This window comes from Numenius arquata, chromosome 8, assembly GCF_964106895.1.
Source record: "Numenius arquata chromosome 8, bNumArq3.hap1.1, whole genome shotgun sequence".
Lineage (NCBI taxonomy): Eukaryota > Metazoa > Chordata > Aves > Charadriiformes > Scolopacidae > Numenius > Numenius arquata.
Window position 1 is genome coordinate 14,081,412 of NC_133583.1, and position 22,741 is coordinate 14,104,152.

At 34.8% G+C, this 22,741-nt stretch overlaps 1 protein-coding gene across 1 annotated transcript in view; it reads left to right on the forward strand.

Moving 5' to 3' along the window:
* The window catches only part of DNAH12 (dynein axonemal heavy chain 12), a 70,249-nt gene that overhangs the window by 19,801 nt on the left and 27,707 nt on the right, over positions 1-22,741 (forward strand). The window contains exons 20-43 of the mRNA XM_074152702.1: positions 150-271; positions 406-688; positions 1,321-1,440; positions 1,828-1,984; positions 2,220-2,392; positions 4,018-4,170; positions 4,587-4,826; positions 5,981-6,226; positions 6,525-6,644; positions 7,385-7,494; positions 8,351-8,534; positions 9,692-9,832; positions 10,756-10,839; positions 10,923-11,111; positions 11,794-11,913; positions 12,701-12,889; positions 13,592-13,743; positions 14,449-14,587; positions 14,675-14,841; positions 15,826-16,081; positions 18,254-18,553; positions 19,716-19,894; positions 21,507-21,699; positions 21,790-21,951. Of these exons, the coding sequence (XP_074008803.1) occupies positions 150-271; positions 406-688; positions 1,321-1,440; positions 1,828-1,984; positions 2,220-2,392; positions 4,018-4,170; positions 4,587-4,826; positions 5,981-6,226; positions 6,525-6,644; positions 7,385-7,494; positions 8,351-8,534; positions 9,692-9,832; positions 10,756-10,839; positions 10,923-11,111; positions 11,794-11,913; positions 12,701-12,889; positions 13,592-13,743; positions 14,449-14,587; positions 14,675-14,841; positions 15,826-16,081; positions 18,254-18,553; positions 19,716-19,894; positions 21,507-21,699; positions 21,790-21,951 (4,179 nt within the window). The remainder of the gene's footprint in view (positions 1-149; positions 272-405; positions 689-1,320; positions 1,441-1,827; positions 1,985-2,219; positions 2,393-4,017; positions 4,171-4,586; positions 4,827-5,980; positions 6,227-6,524; positions 6,645-7,384; positions 7,495-8,350; positions 8,535-9,691; positions 9,833-10,755; positions 10,840-10,922; positions 11,112-11,793; positions 11,914-12,700; positions 12,890-13,591; positions 13,744-14,448; positions 14,588-14,674; positions 14,842-15,825; positions 16,082-18,253; positions 18,554-19,715; positions 19,895-21,506; positions 21,700-21,789; positions 21,952-22,741) is intronic.

Below are 22,741 nucleotides of genomic sequence, written 5' to 3' on the forward strand. Positions count from 1 at the left end.
CTTTTGTTTTCAGTGTATATACAATGAATTACTGCATCAGTTGTCTAGCCTTTCTTGGAACAAAGCCATGTTGTACATTATTTGAATAACTTCTACTGTTTGAGGTATCTTATTTATAACTTAAAGTTTGCATGTGTGTGCTGTTACAGGTTCTTGTTGCTACTTCCTTGGTAGGGTTATTGGAGAAGCTTCAGAACTGTAATGAGCTTCTTGACAAAATCATGAGAGGGCTTAATGCTTATCTTGAGAAAAAACGTCTCTTCTTTCCCCGGTATGATGAGTTTTGGCTACTTAAAAAAGAAAATATTCTGAATGTTTATCTTGTTTTAAATAAGGTCAGCCTTTAAAGTCGCTTGATAATACTGTTGGCTTTTTCTGTTTTTCTTTTTTCTAAAACTTCTTTAGCTTCTTTTTCTTGTCTAATGATGAAATGTTGGAGATCCTGTCAGAGACTAAGGATCCTCTCAGAGTTCAACCTCACTTGAAGAAGTGTTTTGAAGGCATTGCTAAACTACATTTCCTTCCCAATTTGGATATTAAAGCAATGTATAGTTCTGAAGGCGAGCGTGTAGAACTCATTTCAACCATATCTACTTCTGAAGCTCGAGGTGCAGTGGAGAAGTGGTTAATTCAAGTAGAAGATAATATGCTGAAGAGTATACGTGATGTTATTGCTAGATCAAGAATGGTATGGGTTTTGTAATAGTTTAATAACTGGCACAAACAGACCTATCTTTATTTTAAGGCTATCTCTTGGCTTCCTAAAATTCTTCCTGAACACAAAAGTTGATGAAGTTATGGAGCAAGGACCAAATTAACATGACTTGCGTTTATAGGCTAGTGAGATAAGTAAGAATTTTGTTTGAATAAGAATCAGGTCGTTTTCCTGTAACACTGGATATAAGTTCTTTTAAAAGAAGTTTGGCAGCAATACTGTGTTTTTGGATATATCACCCAATATAAATAAATTATTCAAGTTCTTTTATTTAATTGCAAGTTAGAAATGCAACACTTGTAATATGTTTGCTCCCTCCTAAAAGAAAATTGTTAGCCAGAAAATGTTTCTTTGTATGAAGCCTGCAAGTTGTGAATAGTTACGTAATATAGAAAGATAATTGCAAGAATCTTTAAAATTATTTGATAACAAATTGCAAATCTAAGGGGAAAAGAACATTTAATAGTTCATTTGGACTTTGAGAATAGGAAAATAATATTTTTTTTAGCAAAGAATACTAATAGGATCATGTTATATGCTTCTGTGTTACGTTATGACAGATATGCACTGACACTGTATTTATATACTGTATTTAACTCTTTCAGGCATATCTAGAGACTGAGAGAAAAAGATGGGTTCTGGAGTGGCCTGGACAAGTAGTATTGTGTGTGTCTCAGATGTTCTGGACAAGTGAGGTACATGAAGTTCTTTGCAATGGACCAGAGGTACTTTGTAATGAATAATCTTTTTTAAAAATCATTATTAATTTTTTGTTTCAGCTAAGGTATTTTGCTTACTCAAACATTTTTCTACAATCAAAATAGAATTTGGAAAAGGATCAGCATGTGAGTTTGATATACGTGAATTTATGTATAGTGATTTATACCTTTGATTCAAGTACTTGAATATTCTTGTTTAGGGCAAGCACAGATTAAAACATAGCTTTGCAACATAAATATATAGCTGTGAATGAGAGAGAAGTTGAAAAACATGACAATGTAAAAGCATGGCTTAATAAGCAATCTCCGTTAAGACGTTTAGTCAACATGAAGAAGTCTGGAACACTTGAAACTGTCTTGTAACCAGTTTCATAATTACTCTTTTTCTCCTAGGGTTTAAAGGATTATTATGATAAACTTCAGCTTCAACTTAATGATATTGTAGAGCTGGTAAGAGGAAAACTGTCAAAGCAAACAAGGACTACACTGGGTGCCTTGGTTACTATTGATGTTCATGCTAGAGATGTCATTATGGAAATGATTGAAAGTGGTAATTATCTTTTAAAACATTTTTCTTCACATGTGTCTTAATACGTAGTTAATTAAAAATAGTTGGCCAATCTGATTTTGCTGCCTAAAACACAACAGTATTAAGATATGTCTGTGAGTATTCAGATGTGAGCATCAACATCAATAATTTCAAATTTGTTTTAAATTTAAAGCTCATAGAAAATCCACTTATCCAAAACATCTTTTATGAGTGCTTTTAATTCTGTGCTTATCAGGTGTGCAGAGTGAAACAGACTTTCAGTGGCTTGCGCAACTACGGTATTATTGGGAATCTGAGGAAGTTCGTGTTTGCATCATTAATTGCAATGTAAAATATGCCTATGAATACCTCGGCAACTCACCACGCCTTGTCATTACGCCTCTTACAGACAGGTGTTACCGCACCTTGGTATGATCTTCCACTAGTGCTACTACGTACTGTATTTACTGTAATATGGTATTTCTTACACTGTTCGTTACAGCTGTACTTTTAGGGCTTGCAGTTGCTGTTGGACTCTGGCATTTCTGTTAAAATGCAGTTTCCAAGGATTGTGATTTCTGTAGAATACTGAACGTTAAACTGGCTTATAACAGCAAATCTGGACAGCTCACCAACTTGACTGAAACCTTAGTGGATTGTTCTGTTGTGGATGTGTTTTTTAAAATACAAACAGAAAAAATACCAAATATTTTTATTACTGTCTATATTACGAGAACACAAAATCCTTTTCTGATGTTCTGTGGATGCTAAATAAAGTGGAGAAGGATCCACTTGTGAGCATATTGTTCCTAAGACTAGTTTAACAGTTTGGCAACTTTTTAGTATCCCTGCTCTTGTTAGAGGTGTTTTTTATTGTATTGGTCTATCCTCAATTAAGCTGACAACTGAAAGTTACCAAAGTCATCTCAGATTATCACTTTTCTGACTATCATTTACTGCAGTTTATTTGGCTGGAGTATGATTTCAAGTTTTACTGAGCACCCATCCTCCTCCTGTTCTAGGATGGTATTTTTGTGCTGTGGAGACCTAATCACAAACTCCGTAGGGTTTAAGAAAGAAAATGTCTGAAAAGGCCTGACTGATGCATCTGAAGATATTTTTTCACCCTCTTTGTAGCTTAAATTTTTATGGTGTGGTTGTAGCTGATGCTTGATACCTGTTTGTCAAAACATCAAGGTACATTGGTGTGAGAGGGTGATGCAGCTGGTAGTCTGTTTCTTTTTTAGGCTCGCAGACCTTGAATCTTGGAGCAAAGCAATTGGAAGCCTGGCACTCGGGCAAATGGAACTCTTGTCCTTTGCCCACCAAAGTCTTAATATAGTGTTCCCAGTGCTTGTCAATATAAATGGGGCCCTATAACGAGGATTGGAAGCCAAATACATCTGAGTTTTTGTTTAGAGTCTGCAACTTTATTTTTTTTTTTGTCAGATTTTCCTCCTACTTCAACGGATTATAGGAGAGAATATGGAATGGTCAGTGGAATACACATGCAACAAAGGGGGATAATGTGGGAAAGAAAAAGAAAACAGAAAAAAAGTATATTAAAGGAGAAACAGAGATAGAAAAGAGGAGCAGCCAAGTAATAGCATGGAATTTAATTTGAAAGACATATCTAAGAAAGAACTGAAAGATTGGGTCTAAGGAATTTTGAGTAACTAATCATGGTCATGATGATGATAAACTAAACTCTCCGTTAGGGTCAAAATTCAATTCTTTTGTATATATTTCCAAGCTGTAAGTAAATTTCAGATTATGTTTTAATTAGTACAACCATAATTTTAATGTTAGATACAATGATTGTATGAAACTCTCTAGTTCAATTTAATTTAACATTTTCACTGAATTTCACTGAATTTCACTGAATTTCACTGAATTTTTTTTAGAGTTGGAAGGGACCATATAGATCATCTAGTCCAACTCCCCTGCTGAAGCAGATATTCAGAATAATTTCATATGAATGTAATACTATGTATTACTGCATAGTACTATGTAGTACTACCTGATCATTTCCATAAACTATCTCTGTGTCTTAGATTGGAGCCTTTTATTTAAACCTTGGTGGTGCCCCAGAGGGTCCAGCAGGGACAGGTAAAACGGAGACCACCAAAGACTTGGCTAAAGCTCTTGCTGTTCAGTGTGTTGTCTTCAACTGCTCTGATGGCCTCGATTACCTGGCAATGGGAAAGGTAAATAGAAAATAAATGTATTTTGTATTTTATTTTTTTAGGATGAAAACTGTAGGGTCCCTAATTTGCAGAGACAAATACATGTGGCACCTGTGGTCTGCTACCCTTGGACGCTATGTACTGGTCTCTACATGTGTTTAATTTTCTGTGCTTTGCAAAATCCTATTAAGTTGCTAATTAAAACATGAAAGAAACAAGAGTTCACAGGATCAGGATCTTTTGATTTAGCTTTCTTTAGAACCAAGAAAAGACTTTGTTCTCCAGTACATCACTGATCTTCGCTCTAAACAGGCTTAGATATTATTATCATAATTGTATCTTTCATGTAATTAAACTTCCAACATGATACACTTAGTTTCTTTTGAATCTTCAAAGATTCTGGTAGCGATATTATTGCCATCTTTTTTCATTTGCAGTTTTTCAAGGGTTTGGCTTCATCAGGTGCATGGGCGTGTTTTGATGAATTCAATCGCATTGAACTGGAAGTACTGTCTGTCGTGGCACAGCAGATCCTTTGCATCCAGAGAGCCATACAGACAAAGCTAGAAACATTTCTTTTTGAAGGAACTGAACTGAAGCTTAACCCCAACTGTTTTGTAGCTATTACTATGAATCCAGGTTATGCAGGACGTTCTGAACTTCCGGATAATCTAAAGGTAAAATAATAAAATATGTGCTTCTGCTTAAGAATTAATTTTTCAAAAAAAAAAAAAAGAGGGACACTTGTATTGCTGCTGTTAATTCAGACTGTACCACCTGGAATATAAACATGTACTTGTCATACAATTTACGCATACTAAGCCTCTTTTTTTTTCTCTCCCTCCCGCAGAAAGTACTCTGTTCTTTTTGAAGGAATTTGAAATTTTTTTTTTCAATTTTCTTGTGTCTGTTAGTGTTTTTCATTATTATTTTTCCAGGACAAAGGATGTAATGCTGTAGAAAGTAAACTGGCAAGTGTCAGGATGCGTGTAGTTTAAAGACTTGGATGCTAACTTTTTTAAGATGGAGGGGTATGTTGGAAAAAATGCCTTAAGGAAGTATTTTTACATTGCATTTATTGTAGTCCTATTTGAAAGAGGTGTTAGCAAACTACACAATACATGCAATGAATTTGCTTAGGTTACCTGATTAAATAAAATCTTTGAGATGACTGTTTTGACTAGATTAGCTGTTTCATTGAGGACACTTGACTTTAAGTATCTGGAGCCTTTTGAAACGGCATCTGCTCCTTAAGACTCAACATCACACAGAGCTACTGGGCCAGAGCAAGTTGCCTCAGGGGGAACTATACTGTGAATGCCAACTTAAAACAGAGGTAATGCAGCACAAAGAGTATACCAGTTGCAGGTCACTTAAAGAAAGGAAGTACATTCTCTCACTTGCTGTGTACACCTTCCTTCGCGTACCGCTGTGTTGAATGTGTCAGTGTAAAGGGCTAACTGCATTCTTGCGACAGTGATGAGGAAAGAGCTGGGAGAGACAGTGTCTTTTCTGCACTGGATTGTACATTGAGGTGGATCTTGATGGCAGCTTACTTATGTTAGCTTCCTCTTGAGTCATAGGCTGCAAACATTGATAATTCTTCCGTTTCATTGGCTCCCAAATGTTCTGCAGGCCACTGCTTTGCAGTGTAACTGTTTTAAATGATCCACAGCTTGCCTAAGCAGTCCTTAATTTTAAATGATGTTACTGTTTTCAGTTAGAAATGCTGTGATGGGATGAATACTGATCCACTACCTGCAAAAGTTCTGAATTACTTTCCATTCCTCAATTAATAATTGAAAGATATTTCTTTGGGTATGTATTTCAGGTTCTTTTCCGAACAGTAGCCATGATGGTTCCTAACTATGCTCTGATAGCAGAAATTTCACTCTATTCATGTGGATTTTTGAATGCTAAGTCATTGTCAGTGAAGATAGTAATGACCTACAGGCTTTGTTCAGAACAGCTTTCCTCTCAGTATCACTATGACTACGGTATGCGAGCAGTTAAAGCTGTGTTGGTGGCTGCTGGGAATCTAAAACTGAAATTTCCCACGGAAGATGAAGATATATTGGTGAGTTCCTGAGGGAATAATTCTTAAGGAATTTTACAGATGCATGCAGTTCTAAGTTCTGAAGGCAGTTCCACCACGTCTTGTCACATTACTGATCCATGTTTCTTAGTTTGTGAAATGTTGATAATAAAATACTTGCTGTTCTTTTCAGTGCTGTGCTGATGCTTGCACAGTTGAGCTTAACTGCTTATCAAAGGCACCATTTAATTAATCTTTGTTATGCATTAGATTATTTTAATTACTGAACTGTTTATTCTGTGTTTTTAATAAGAACGTAAAATGTATGTTTGTTTCCTAGCTTCTTAGATCCATTAAGGATGTGAATGAGCCCAAATTTTTGTCACATGATATACCTTTGTTCATGGGTATAACTAGTGATTTATTTCCTGGAATCAAGCTTCCTGATGCAGACTACAATGTAAGCACACTTGTAATTTTTCCTTGGACGTAATCATTGCGGTTTGGTTTGGTTTGTGGTGCTTTTTTTTTTTAACTAAGTGTAAATAGTATAGTAATTTGTGAGCTATTGGAGGATAAGGAAAATTGCTGAATGTTTGCAGTGAAGATTAATACCAAAGATAATTCTTGTATCTGTTCCATATCTGAGTTCCCTTACTCAGGGTTGTGTAAGGCATCCTACAGATTAAAAATTGACTTGCAGATTTACCAAATTTTAGGGTCTTTTCCTCATTTCTTCCCTCATTTTTGGACATAATTAAGTAAGATTAAGTTTTGTGTTTGTGTTTTCTTTTATTATTTTAATTAACAATTAAATTGTTAATTAACATTAACAAAGCGTAGCTCCTTTGTGGGAGGATGGTTGGGAAGAAGATGAGCATGTTGGAAAAGACAAAATGGATCAACTTTTTAAAAATTTCCAGTAAATACTAGACTCTTATTAAAAGCATATTGTTCCAAAGCACACTGTTGGTTTCCTGATGGTGATATGCCTTCTCTTCAAGATAAAAATTGTAGTTAACTCCTAGCATATGAAGTACAGAAGTTATTCTTTTTTTTCCAGTGATATTTTGTATATTCTGATTAATAGTGTTTTGGTTATTAAGTGATTTGAAACCCTTATTGATGAGCACAAACTTTATCCCAAGACAGTAATTTATATTGTAGCAGTGATAAGATTATGATCTGTTTGGATTTTAGGATTTTCTAGAATGTGCCAGCGAATGTTGCGTTCGACATAATGTTCAACCTGTAAAAGCTTTTCTAGAGAAAATGATACAGACATACGAAATGATGATTGTTAGACATGGGTAAGATTCCCATTACTGTTTCACAAGCAGTGTTTGTTGTAATTTTGACTTATACTTTAGTGGTTATTTATATTGAATATAAAAGGTCTTAAGGGTGGCAAAATGTTTCTATTTTTTTTGGTACAGTTGGTTACCAATTCTGCTTTTACATGTACCAAAGTTCTTGTAAATGTATGTCTGGGGAATTGTACTACCCTCGCTATCAGAAGTAGCCTCACATGTGTAATGATTTTAGGTGCGGATATCGGTATGGTGAAGATTTAGGACTGTAAAAGTTTGTCTATACTAAAATATTAGTTATCAGATCTCTGCCATTCCTAGCTTTTATTGCTGAATAGCAACTGTGTGGAGAAAATATAAGCAGTATGACATTAGTCATACGATTGTAAATATTTATCTTTTCAGCGTGACATTGTTATAGTTGCATCCCTCTGCTGGGTGACTCAAAAAGTTATTTTGAAATGTGGACAAAGATTGATATTTGTGGGGTTTTTTTGGTGTGTGTGTGTAGTACATGTTCCTACTCTTGGTATTCTTTCAGAAATTTGTTATAAGCTCTTTCTAGGCTGAAAAGGAGCTAGACAGTAATTCAGCAAATAAATGAACTAGTGATAAATCTATATTTTTTGAGGCAACTTGTGTGCAGTGGCTGTGCAGTTAAATTTGCATGTGCAAATAAACTGGTTTTGACTAAATAATATTTCATATATACAAACCAGGCTTAATTGCTCTGCTTTTCCAAAATTAGTTGAAAATTAGCCTTAAGCGTATGAATGATGCTGTTGGCCTTCATGTGGTCTGTAAAAGTTTAAATTGCAAGACATTATTAATAGTGCTTTTTTTTCCCATCTAACAGCTTTATGCTGGTAGGGGAATCTTTTTCTGGGAAGACCAAAATTCTACATGTGTTGGCAGATACTCTGTCTCTTATGAAAGAGCGTGGTTATGGTGAAGAAGAAAAAGTAATTTTTAGAACTGTGAATCCAAAATCAATCACTATGGGTCAGCTTTTTGGGCAGTTTGATGCGGTATCCCATGAGGTAATGTATGTTTTAAAGATAGTGTATAGTAATTGCCCACTTCTATATGTTTCTTCCTCTCTCACCTGCTGTGGCCTTCACGGGGTTTATATGAGTGCATTTGTGTTCTAACATGTTCTAGTATCTTCTGACTTCAGGTTAGTTCATGGTGTCACTCACAGTTGTTTTCAGGGGCAAGAAAGGCAATTTACAAGGCTCCTGCTTCTGTTTTTTAAATCCCAATTCCAGACAGCATTTCTTCATCTGTTCCCTGGACTCCAGACAGTGTTTGTAAGGCAGTGCTATAAATTAAATTACTGGTTAGGTTTTTTTTAAAAAAAAAGCAGCAAACATACCAGTATGGGTTCAAGACTAGGAAATAATAATACTGTCTGCTTTTTTTCCTCTGTAGTATTTCTAGTGCTTTTTTTTTTTCTCCGCCCCCCTCCCCCCCCCATATATAAGACCGCCATTATTCTGGATAGTAAGTCATTGAAATCATAATTTAATGATTTTAAACACAGATGAGAACACAATTTTAAGTTTTAATTTAACTAATATTTTTATGGCTTGTTTTAAATTAGTGTATAAAAATAAATTCAGTACCAAGTATGTATGCAGTCATGTAGGTTTAAATATACAAAAATGAGAAATACTGTACTGAGGGTCACTGTCCCAATATAGTTACATCCTGGGAGAAACTAGATGTGAGAATACATCCATGCTTAGGAAATCATACCAAACTTAACTGTATTAATTTCTCTGTCTATTCCTAACCAATATAGTCAAAGTAATGCAAAAACTATCTAGAATTATGAACTCATGGGTCCCCGAGTGGGAAGCTTAGGTTTGGAGAAAAAACAATATGAATGTGAAATAGTGAAACTCAGGGTGACTCTGGGGAGAAACAGGTGTAAGACAGAGCCGGGGCACTTCTGAGTTTCTGTAAATTGAATTGCTGCTCTTCTGTTTGTTACAATATATTTTTTTAAGTGAAAAAACCACTATTTTAAAATTTGCTGATGTTGCGTGACCCTCAGTGAAACTGCAAAGTTATTTTCTGCTCTCTGCAGAACAAGAGAAGAATAATTAAAAGGAAATGGAAGGTTCTTCTGTTACTTGCAGTTTAAATTGAACTATGTATACTGTCTTTTCATTCCTGCATTCTCCCCCTCTAGTGGACAGATGGTATAGTTGCTAATACTTTCAGAGAATTTGCATCATCTGAGACTCCTGAACGCAAATGGGTTATCTTTGATGGCCCAATTGATACTCTGTGGATAGAAAGCATGAACACAGTTCTGGATGACAACAAAAAGGTATCATTCAGTGAAAATAAATGCCTAAAAAATATCACATTTTGAAAATAATATTCTACATATAAAATCACAAATGCAAACAGCAGTGCCTGGCATTTGAGAAGAACAAGTGCAAGGTGGCTTTGGTAACAAGTTGTAAGCTTTTTTATTGGTTTTTTTTTGGTGGTGGTGGTGGTGGGGTTTTGTTGGTTTGTTTTGGTTTTTTTTTTACTTTATTGGAGTCATAATCACAGAATCAACTTATTGCTGTAAGACATGAAATGTATGGTATTTCCTTAATGTCGTATTGTCAGTTTGTAACAAAAATAATTTTAATTATATTTAATGTAAATCCCACACTTTCAAAACTTGCACAAACTTAGGCACTTACATTCCCAAAACACAAAGGGTTATATTTTCAAAATTAATGACTTCTGAAGTCAAAGTTGTAACCATACAGCACTTTTGAAAATGGGCCTTAGGGATCTCAAAGGGGAATATAATAATTAGAGATGACATTTCAAGTACTGGATGATAGTGTGTCAACGTACTCAAACTGGACTTTCATTTTGATAAGGAGGAATGGTGGATCTGTAGCTGGAATGCTTCAGTATTAGCAACAATCACAGCAGATGATTTCCATATCCTTTCTCCTTTCTGCTTACTGTCTTTTCTTAATCCTGTCGTATGCAAGATGATAGCTACCTGTAATGAACCTACTGGTAGGATAATGTGGAGTACTATGGTTTAAATGAAGAATTCAGCTAAAGCTTAAAAAAAATAATTATTACTCCAAGTGATTAAGCGTTTTATGTGGTTGACCTTGCCTTTGTTTACACTTGGTTTTACTGATTTTCATATAGAACTTTCCTGTGATAGGAAGCATAATTTACAAATATTTTTTCTAATCTTGCTTGTGATTTATTTTTTTTTAATTATTAAAGCTTTGTTTGATGAGTGGGGAGATCATCCAAATGTCCCTTCAGATGAGTCTTATTTTTGAAACAATGGATCTTTCCCAGGCATCAGTAAGTTTTGTATTTAATGAAAATATAAACCAAACCTCAGTATATTAAATGTATAATAAAATAAGTTTACCATTTTCCCTTAGCCTGCTACAGTCAGTCGTTGTGGCATGATTTATTTGGAACCTTCTCAACTGGGCTGGAGGCCACTTGTGACCTCTTGGTTGAGTAAACTGCCGGAACCTCTTGACATAAAGGGACATCAAGATCTCCTGCAGGGACTTTTTGATTGGTTAATACCACCAGCACTAAGACTCCGTCAGAAACAGTGCAAGGTATTTTTTGCCATTTTTTTCCTGCAGTACCTAGTTGGTCATTTCCATTCTGTTACCCTTGGCAGAGAGGGACTGTTCTCTCATGACAAGCACAACTAGAATGAATATGCATCAGCCTCCTGCTGTTTGGGGAAGGGCAATTCTAGGGTCCAGTTTGGAAAGTTAAAATGAGAATGTTAGGTAAGACTTGTAAGTTGATCATAGTTTTCACCGTGTTCTTTTAAAAATAAAATAAGTGTTTAAAGCGGTGAGTGGAAAGTCTTCCCAAGAGAATTTTGTAGATATATTTTTTTCTTTAAAATTGTCATGTCGAATAGGGAAGTACTTTTTTTAAGTGTTAGGGAAATGTACATGTAGCTTCTTGCAAACCCTGTGTGATACAGTGCTTAGGCTTTTCCTCCTCTATTATTGTAGTTACTTCTGTGGGTTTGGTTTTTTATTGTTTTAAGATGTATGATTGTAGTGGTCACATGGTAGTCATGAACATAGTTAACAAACTAAATGTCTTGATGTTTCAAGGATAAGGAGGGCAAATGGTCTTTAGAATAAAAGTCAATGTAAACCTTGCCTTCAAATATTTGTTCAGAATTAGATAATCATCTAATTATTTCGGTATTTTAGCTCCAGAAGATAAACTAACCGAACATGTGAAATATAACATCCATTCTTTTGTATCTCTTAGGAACTAGTACCTACAAGCGATACCAATGTTGTAGTAGCTCTTACACGGCTTTTTGAAATGTTGATTTGTCAAACTGTGCAAGAAGATCCCGCCAACAAAAACATCCGTACATGGATTATGGTTGGTTTTTTTAGCCTGTAGAAAAATGTGTATCTGTTTCTGCATATGCCGTCTTCAAAAATAATTGGACTAATCAAAACAACTTTAATTTGGGATAAGAGATGTGAAACAATTTCACTACCTCCTTCCTCCCCAAAAACTTCAGAAGTGCCCAAATGAGGCACGTCTCATATATAAGTAACAAATATGATTAAATATTTTTCTATTTTTCCAATTAACTGGGTTAAATAGTGTTTTTGCTAAATGTGTGTGTAACCAAATAATTAGCTAAAGCAAAGTGTCTTATTTCCTTATAGGAAATAAATGTTCGTGTAATACTGATAGGCTTGCTTGAGCAAAATTTCCTTGGGGAGAGTGTTTTCTGAGGGTTATATTAATTGTATGCTCTGTCTGTCTTACATGACTGTTCTTATGAAAAATTGAAGAAAACAGAACTTAAAAGTATTTATTTAAAATAGAATTAGAAAATTCCTAGATACTGGTTTGCCACTAGAAAACCCCTGAGACCACATGATTTAACTCTTCTCAGGCTTGGTCATGTGACATAATGATTAAGTCAGTGGCCTTCATTTTTTTGTCATATACTTGCATCCTTGAGTAAGGTTTTTTGTTTTCTCTGTCTTTAATCAGATTTCTAAATCTCTTTAGACCAGGGCTATTCAAGGGTAACTTGTAACAGCTGTCTGCTTAATGATATTTTTCAGAATTGTGTTTGTTAATCAGACTGTACAAGGTACGTATAATATGTCAGCTTTTTAGACAGCTGCTCGTCTTTTTGCTCTTGCAGGGTTGCTTTGCTTTTGCCACAATTTGGTCCATTGGTGGAACTTGTGATGGTGACAGCAGAATAATTTTTGATAATTTCATGAGGGAAACCTTGGCTGGGAAATCTGGAATAAATCCTGTACCAACGAGTGTGGGAAAATGGGAGTGTCCCTTTGAAGAGAAAGGCTTGGTCTATGACTACATGTATGAGGTGTGATTGATTGCGCCTGAGTCGACAGAAGTAGATTCTTACAGTCTGAATGGAAGGAAAATATAGCTAGATGGATATTTTAACTTTACAAAGCTTGTTGGATGTTGTAGGGTGTTGGATTAAATCCCATAGTGCATTTTTAATTTATTTTTCTTTTTTTAATACGAACGTGCAGACCAATTTTTTTTTATTTTTTTTTTTTAGAAAATACCAAGATATACACATCAGTTATATTAGAATGTTGCCACATTATAGTTATTCTGTAGTTAACACTATGCTGACAGACTCAAATCTAGTTTTGTATAGACGGAAAGATGTGGACTGTCTAGAAGGAAAGCAGGATATTGAGCCCATTGGCAGTTTGCTTCTATTACAATTTTTTTTATAGCATCCATTAGAAATTTAGATTATAATTACACTTTTTAGTTTTGGCATATATTCTTCTGTTGGGTTTTTGTATGTTTTTGTTTGCTTGTTTTGACTGAACAAAATCTTTAAGAAAAAAAAAGAGTCTAAGCTTAGGTATGTACTTTAACACTTGATTAGTGAGATAAAGCAAGCTAAATATATGAACTTCTAAAATATTTAATATTAATTTATTAGAAATTGTTATTTTCATTATTCAAAAGTGAAATAGTAGAGAAAACTTTCCATACATATAGAAGTAACGCCATTCTATTTTACATCTGTATTTCTTTGTAGCTGAAAGGCAGGGGATGTTGGGTTCATTGGAATGGACTTATTAAAAATATTAATTACAGTGATAAAAATTTGAAGATTCAAGATATTATAGTCCCAACTATGGATACAGTCCGATATACCTACTTGATAGAGCTATTCGTTACCCATGGAAAGTAAGTTACTTCACTTCGTTGGTCATACGCAGAAATATCTCTTATTCTTTCCATTGAATTAATTGTTTTTATCAAGCCCTCAAAGTTTATTTGGCCTGTTAAAAATAGACATTTACTACAAGAAATGTAATTTGTTGCCAATAAGTCCATTTTGCATTTGTTTTTTTTTTGAAGCCTTATTATAATCCAGTTTTGATGTGCTTGTTCTGATGATGCTGTTATGACAGCCCAAAGAGTTTTTTTACTCTCTTTCTCCTTTGATAATGAATATATTTTTTTTCTTTGATTACTCATATCAAAATGAGTTACATTAGCTATGGTCAGATCATATAAGAATAAAAATATAATACAGCCTCAGGTTAAGTTTCAAGACTGAAAGTTTTATGAAGTTTAAACTACTACAACACCTGTCAGGAGAAATTTAATTCTCATGTATGTTCATACGTATTCCAAAACCAGTAGAATGAAGGAATGAGAAATGTCTCTTTTTCTTTGTCTCCTTTGTCTTGTTGGTAGGAGCAAACTAAAATTATGAGAGGGTTATATGAGTATGTTAAAACATTTTAGTTTCTCCATCAGGCATGGAATGTTTTTAGAGGTAGAACAAGCAGGGCAAGTTAGTATAACTTTTGACTTCTAACTGCAATTAGTTTACAGTTTGTTAGATTTCTGCAGTCTGTACTCTTTATTTCTTTCTTTGTGAAGACCACTGCTTTTAGTGGGACCAACAGGTACTGGGAAATCTGTGTATGTCAAGGACAAGTTAATGAACAACTTGGAAAACGAGCGCTACTTTCCCTTCTTCATTAATTTTTCAGCTCGAACCAGTGCCAATCAGACCCAGGTTAGTAGAAGAGAGAATTTATGTTTCAAAAAGACAACGTATATCAATATATAATCAATGTTTTGAATATTCCTGTCTGCATTATAGAACATTATTATGGCCAGGCTGGACAAGAGGCGCAAAGGAGTCTTTGGCCCTCCAATGGGAAAAAAATGCATTATTTTTGTAGATGATATGAATATGCCTGCTTTGGAGACGTATGGTGCGCAACCTCCTATAGAACTTTTAAGACAGTTCTTTGACCATGGATTTTGGTAATTATTTGTAATACAATTGAAACTTTTTTATTGTTGTTATGATTATTTATTCACTTGAATTTTACTTTCAAAACTTTTAAAAAGTGCTTTGTAAATGTTAAGATAGCTTTGGTTTATATACAACTATATTATTTAAAGTTGAAGCAATTTCTGTGTTGCTTGTTAAGTGACTTAATATCTGCGTTTTTCATTGTTTTTATTTTTCTGGTGCAGTTCCTTGTTTCTTTCCTTTCTCTTCCTCCTCAGAGTGAATTGGCAGCTTTTATTTTTTTATATATATTTATATATTTTTAATATATCTATATATTTATATATATATATATGCAATTCTATAAAACTTTTAATTTTACTCATTGCATTGGTTTTTAATGTCATCCAAGATCACAATATTTTTTTTTAACAACATTTCAAAATAATTTTTTAAAATAACAATGAAATCAGATCTGGTAATAAGCATGAAGAAAAATTAGTTAAAAGTCTTCCATGCTTTTGAGGTTTTTTGCTTTGCTTAGATTGGAAGATTGCAACAGGTGGTCTCCTGAGGTCCCTTCCAGCCTGAATTATTCTATGATTCCAGGCACTTCTCAAATATTGTCACTTGTGATTCCAGGCTCAAGTATCTGTTGTTCTTGAATAGAGATAATGTATCTTGCCACATTGCAGCTTTAAATACTTGTCTCAAAATTTCATTTCGGGTTCTGTGTAACCCAGTTTAAACAAATGATCTTTCTGGCAGACCAGCATGATGTGTTGAGACTAACTGGGCCATAGTTATAGCACTAGTTGTTGTTTTTTTGTGTGGTTTTTTGGTTTTAAACTATATATAAATATATATTAAAAATATAGTATTTAATATTTAATACTGTATTTTTATGTACGTATATTATGCATGCAGAGAGTACTCGGTAATATAGATGCGTCTAAGCTGTAACAAATGTGTTGTATCTGTAACTAAATGTCACATTGCAATTTATTTTGAAGGTATGATTTAAAGGACACATCAAAAATTACACTTGTTGATGTACAGTTACTTGCTGCTATGGGGCCTCCAGGTGGTGGGAGGAATCCTGTTACTCCTCGATTTTTGCGACACTTCAACGTTTGCACTATTAATCCTTTTAGCGATGACACAATGGTCCGCATCTTCTCTACCATAGTATCTTTCTACTTACGCACTAATGAATTTTCTTCTGAGTTCTTCACAACTGGAAATCAAATTGTCGCTGCCACTTTAGAGGTAAGAGGCAAATACCTTAATCGAAGTTTCCTTTAATGTGTTCAGTAAAGTTTCACTGTCTCTATAATAATTGGTGAACTAGAGATTTTAGCTACTTTTTTTCCTTATTATTTTTAACATACAGTCTTACCTCCTTTGAGAAAATTGTCTTAGTTTTACTGTTGCAGTAACTTTCTTATTCTAGGGAAATTGTCTTTAAATTTGTGTTAGTATGGCCTCTGTGTTACATGTCCACATAACATCAAGTAGATGAGACTCGAATCTTTTTGGAGCCAGACAGGCATGGGAAGCTGTCACACACAAACCCAAAATGAAAATATAAATTGCAACCCTTCCAAAATTCCTTTTCGGAGAAACTAAAAATGAAGAAATCACCCTCTCCACTTTCCTCTTTCCTCTCCCAGTTTTTATGCTAATTATGGGTACATCACAGCAGACTGGGGAAGCCAATATGGACATGCAGCCTTGAATCTGACTCCAGTGTGACAAAAGACATGACAGAAATGTTGTGAATCTGAGAGCCATTAGGCCCAGCTGTATGAAATTTCTAAGTAATTTGTGAAGTTCCATGTTACAGATTTCAGCAAGTATCACATTTGCGTGTACTGTACACATAAAAAAAGGAATGACAATTTGTGTCATTCGAATTTTGCAAAGAGGCATTGTTACAGGCATATCAAAGTATAGCTTTGGCTTATTACATGGCAGAAATCATTAGCAGTGTGAACAAATCTATTGCCTGCCATATGTATTCATCGTGGAAATCTGGTAGGTAGCTAATGAAAAATGAAAAATTCTGACAGAAAATCTCATCAGCTTCAAAGGCAAAATCAAATGGCTGAAGTTTCGCAGGGGATGTGACTGATTTCTACTGCAGAACTGTGGCCCTTCTCAGACTTTTCCGCTAGTTCTGCTTGTACGCATTCAAAACTGAATCCATCTAATTCCAAGGACTTGCAGAGTTGGTATTTCAGAACTATTGTTAGATAATACATTCATTGTATGAACCACAAGACTGACTACTGCCACTAAAAATCTTTTTGTAGGTTCAATTAATCCTTCCAAAACAAACAAAGTAATTCACAAGAAATTTGCAAGTTTTGCTTCTTTAAACAGAAAATACTAGTAGCAGCTCCTAGCGATTTGAACACTTTTGACTATGTGTTTGAAACATTTCATTTTGTCAGGATACATCTTAGACCAATTTCAGTGTTGTCTTTTAATACAGTCATGCAGGTATTTCTCATCAGACTGCATGAAATTTTGTTTATACTGTTAGACTCTTGCACGTTTGCCTGCTAGAGAATCTGTTCTAACAGGAATTTTCATCCTGATAAGCAATACCTGCCAAATCCTAGGATTATATAGAAGATATATATAATTTATATATATATATTATATATAATAGAAGAACTGGGCTTTGGAATTGCTTTGGACATGGGACAACAGGTGGAATGTGTACTCATTATCACGGATATAGTCAAACCTGTAACACTTGATTTTACCATACAATTTTTTCAGCAGGTTGGTGTTTGTTAATTGTCTTCACCTATGAGTATAGAGACAGATTAAATGCTTCCTCTGTCAGCATTCATTTCAGCATGTTATTTATGTTCAATGTGATGAGAAAGGACACTATTTCTGTCATACACCATGAGCTAACAACAGCGTATGCATTCCAGATCAGAGCAAAACATAGTCAAAAGACACTTTTCTTGATCTGCCTATTACTTCAGCATCTTTATTGGCTCTCTTTGTATTTTTGAGTAATTTGTAGATATGCAAACAAATAGATTTTAACAGGTGAAAATCTAGGACATTACAATTCCATATCATTCAATCCTTCACTTGAAAGAGGATATCATATAATTAAAGGAAGTCAAGAGATCTGAGTGGTATTCTTGGTCCTACAACAGATTTCTTCACACTTGCTACAACTACCTTTCCCATTTGCAATTAGGTTAGTGGTACACATACATTTCAGAACTGCATGAGGTGCATCTGGTATACTCAGAGGACTTCAGGATCTTTAGATGTTATTAGGCTTTATTAAGTGTGAAATGCTTTTTTTGTAGAAATATAGTTTTAGAAGGCATTTAAGATTTATTTTAATAATATAGTTGATGTTACCGATTTCTTGATTTCATTCTTTGTTGTTGTTGTTATCTTAAGGTGTATAAGAAAGCCATCAAAAATCTTTTGCCCACACCAGCCAAATCTCATTATATATTCAACCTGCGTGACTTTTCACGTGTTATCCATGGCTGCTTGCTCATTAAGAAACAATCAATTGAAAGCAAACACGAAATGATTCGTCTGTTTGTACATGAGGTATTTCGTGTCTTCTATGACCGTCTAGTGGAAGACAATGATAGAGCCTGGTTGTTCAATTTAATGAAACACATTGTGAAAGAACACTTCAAAGAAGCATTTGATTCAGTTTTTGCACACCTGAAGCAGGAAAGCACACCTGTGAGTATCAAGTTTAACCTCTTGCAAAACAATTGCTTTCATTATAAATTTAAGACTAGAAACTTGCTCAATCACAGGTGAAATTTTGGATCAAATGCGCTTGGGAATTCAAATTGAATTTGGAAAAAATGGTTTCTCTGAAAAAAAAAAGAGTAAAAATATTTGGAAGGGTTTAACTGTTGTCCGTAAACGTCTTTTTCAAAAAATATTTCATTTAAAATGAAATAATTCTTCCATAAAAGAATTTTCTGTATCTGATAGTGAAACAAAAACTTGTTTCTTATTTAATTAAAAAAGTTGTGTTTGTGTTTTACCAAAAAAACCCTGAGTATTTATATCTTACAAAATTTCATTTACCACATACAGTGTTTTATTAAGCTCCTAGATGTCTGCCCATAGAAATCAAGCATCCAATTAATCAGTAGGTGAGCAGAGCAACTTTTAAAAAAAAAAATCTGTCACATCTTTTCTTGGAGATGTAGCAGCATGTACTGAATCTTTGGACAAAGGCAGACACCATAACAGAAATAAACAGAGTAATTTTTAAATCACTACCACAAAAGTAGCAGGGATCTGCGCATAGTACAGTACCTGCAAGGAGAAATACAAGTATGAATACTCTTAAATGGATTTCCTGAGACCTGATAAGGATAAGGAGACATTCCCTTTTTAAATTTAGCTTGTGACTGAGCTACTGTGTGGTAAACAGCATTCTGTAATTGTTATGAAATTTTAGTATTTACAATGTTGCATAATCATGTTATACTGTATGTCTTGTCTTCCTTTTTTCTGTTTTTCTTTTTTTCTTCCCCTGTCATTTCATTGATGTATAGACGAAATAATTTTGTGGACTTTGTTGTTCATTTCATAATATATTGAAAATTGCTAAACATACATACATAAATTTGGTGTAATCATGAAGGTCGTGTTAATAGCTATTTGAGCCAAATGCGTTCTAAGAATGATTAAGAATGTGTATTGTTTAATATAGGAAATAGATAATTTTGAGTTGGATGTTGTCTGCGAGTCAAAATATTTCAGAGTGCTTGTTCTCATGTCTAGAGTATTTGTCTAAATTCTGCTTTGTTTTCTAAAATTCCAGTGAGGAATATGTTCATTAAATATTAAACTTGACTTCATAATTTGTTGAATATTTACCAAGGTAACAGAAGAAAACATGAGAAGTTTGTTTTTTGGTGACTACATGAGTCCAGAACTTGAGGGAGATGAAAGACTTTATGTTGAAATTCCAAGCCTTCAGCAGTTCGGTGATGTTGTGGAGCAATGTCTGGATGAATATAATCAAATGCACAAAACAAGAATGAACCTTGTAGTTTTCAGGTGCATACAATCTGTATTAATAAGAGCTTTAAGCAGTAGTTGATAATTTAGCATATCCAATTTTTTGGGCTGTGTTTTTTGAATGTCTCCCCCGCTTTATGCATCCACAAGAGTGCTTGTAGTTTTACAAATTTTTGGATGAAAGTGAACTGATTTTTCCCTTTTACCCCTGTTTTTCTATCCAAAAGTAAATAATGAGAAGTTTTTCTCCAAAGGGGCTTTGAATATATTCTTTGGTTGTTATAGATATATTGTACACCCAATTAGGTGGGCACTCTACTTCTGCTAGGCCTCTGTTGCTGGTGAAGATGGATGTCAGTTTTGCCTGCAGCCACTGGACTTCCATTTCACCAAGGACAAGGATTCTAAGTTTGTGAGGTGCAGAGCGAGATAGAGCACTATCAGAGCTGTCTGTCTGCTCTGTTATTATGCTGCACAGCCATGCCCCACTTCAGGGCATGTACCCAACCTGGTGCTGCAGCTAATCCTGTGAAATTTTAGACTCAGGAGGCTGCTATTGTTACCTTCACTTGTAATCAGGAAGAGCTACAACTGAGACGGATTAGAAGGTCACAATTCCTCCTTCCTCCTTCCTCCTCCCTATTGCCAGAGGTTGCTGCCTTTTCATATTTGCCAGTGTAACTGGACACGTAGACGCTTCGTGAAGGTGATTAGCGTTAATTTAAACACTTCTAATAGCAGGTTTTTTTAGGCTAGGTAATTTTGACAACGTTCTGTATATACAGCTCTGCTGGGAGTTTGAAGAGCTGGCAGACTCCGATCAGAGACCACTTCCTGAGTGCAGAAGCAATATCACAGTTACCTCACTGAACAGCAGCCAGGAGAGCATGTCTGACTGTAGCCTTAAAGTCCAATCTCATTGATTAACATCTGGATTTGACTCCTGTATTTTGCTAACCAATGAAAGGACCCAAGAATTTATCTTTCTTTGAATGCTTTAACCTTTTTTGAGACCACTTTAAACTGCTGCTCAGCTTGCTTTAACTACCTGCTTAAGGAAGTGATCTCCTGTAGATCTTGTTGCGTATTCTGAGATAAATTATGCTCGTGTTTTCACAATAGATAGGACTCTCAGTAATGTGCAGACACTGCTTTCTGAAGATGTTGTTCTAATATCTATTTCACATATAAGTTGTAAAACACTGTCAGAGGCAGAAGGGAGAGGTTTGTTGATATAACCTGTTTTTCCCCAGTTGCTCCTTCAAAAAATATTTTAAATGTTACACTTCACGAAAGTTAAAATTGATAATACTGCTATGATTTAGAAGTAGAGAATTTCTGTTATTTTTCTTTTTCTTTGACACTTTTATCCATAAAGTGCTCCTGTTCTCACTGCTGCCAGTTCCTTTTGGTAATTTGTAGTCATTTGTAATTTTAGCTAAGTACTGATATTTGTATAATAGAAGAGCAGCGAGTTTAATTTTATCTTGTGGTGCATACCCACTACCTTTCTTCCTCTTCCCCATCACCCTACCCCACCTTCAGAAATTTGTTTTGGAGATGCTGCTTCTATACTTGTTTCACAGATTTATAGGTGCACAAATGTATATGTATTTCTGCCATTCTGGTAATCAGCACATTTCAAATATAGGTATATGTTGGAACATTTGTCTCGTATAAGCCGTATTCTGAAGCAGCCAGAGGGTAATGCTTTGTTGGTTGGAATGGGAGGAAGTGGACGTCAGTCTTTGACCCGTTTAGCAGCATTCATGGCAAAAATGTGTGTTTTTCAACCAGAGATTTCCAAGACCTATGGCACGAATGAGTGGAGAGAAGATCTGAAAGTGAGTATGAATAATCTGTCTGCATTTGGACTTAATTTTGAGGAGAGATGTTTTGGAATATACAATATTTTAACTATCTTACATTTTCAGAGTCTTCTGAAGAATGCAGGTGTAAAAGGCTTGAAAACTGTATTTCTAATCACAGATGCACAAATTAAAGAAGAAAGCTTTTTAGAAGATGTTGACAGTGTCCTCAACACTGGGGAGGTACCCAATCTTTTTGCACCAGATGAAAAACAAGAAATTATAGAGGTATCTTCAGAAATTCTCTTTAATGTCAACTCCCTATTAAGCTATTTCGTCAGTTCAGAGTCAAGTCTAGCTTTTGGGTATATGCATTTAATTCTGTGACTCTTTTTGAGACCTTATATAGATCAGCCAGTTATTAGTAGACTTACGGAGTAGCTTATGCCTACTCCTAGCTTTAACTCTGACCTGGCATTCTGTTCACAAATGCATTAAGTTGTGCGCATAGAGAACTTTGTTCATAAATACCCCATGGCCATAGTAACTTTTTGCAGTGTATTGTGAAGAAGAAGAATATACATCATAATGTTTTCATTGATTAGTTAAGGGCAAAGACAATTTTTGAGAAAACACAGCCTGACCTTGTCAATAGATTCCTGCTTTCTAGGGCACTAGATCATTATTAGACAGAATTTCGTAGTCTTGACATTTACTCTCAGAGACAAGTTGGGGAAGGATGCTCCATGAATTCAGGCTCAGAAGAGCAATGTATTTGGGCATTTTTTAAAAATTTCTAACTAAAATCAGGATTGGATCTTCAAAATACAGTCACCAGTTGGGAGGGAGAGGTACCAATCTTCGTATACATCAAGTTGGAAACTTAATGTTATCTAACAGTATTTGGAACGTTATGCTGTGCTGTCTTTATATCTCTGTGGTGTGTTTACTAATAACTTACTGAAGCCTGCTTCTAGTTGACATTCAAAGTGGTTCTGAGTACACATACAAATATTCTTTATTGAAATAACTCTATCGCTTGATAAATATTATTGGGTGTTTTTTTCTTGAGCTTCAG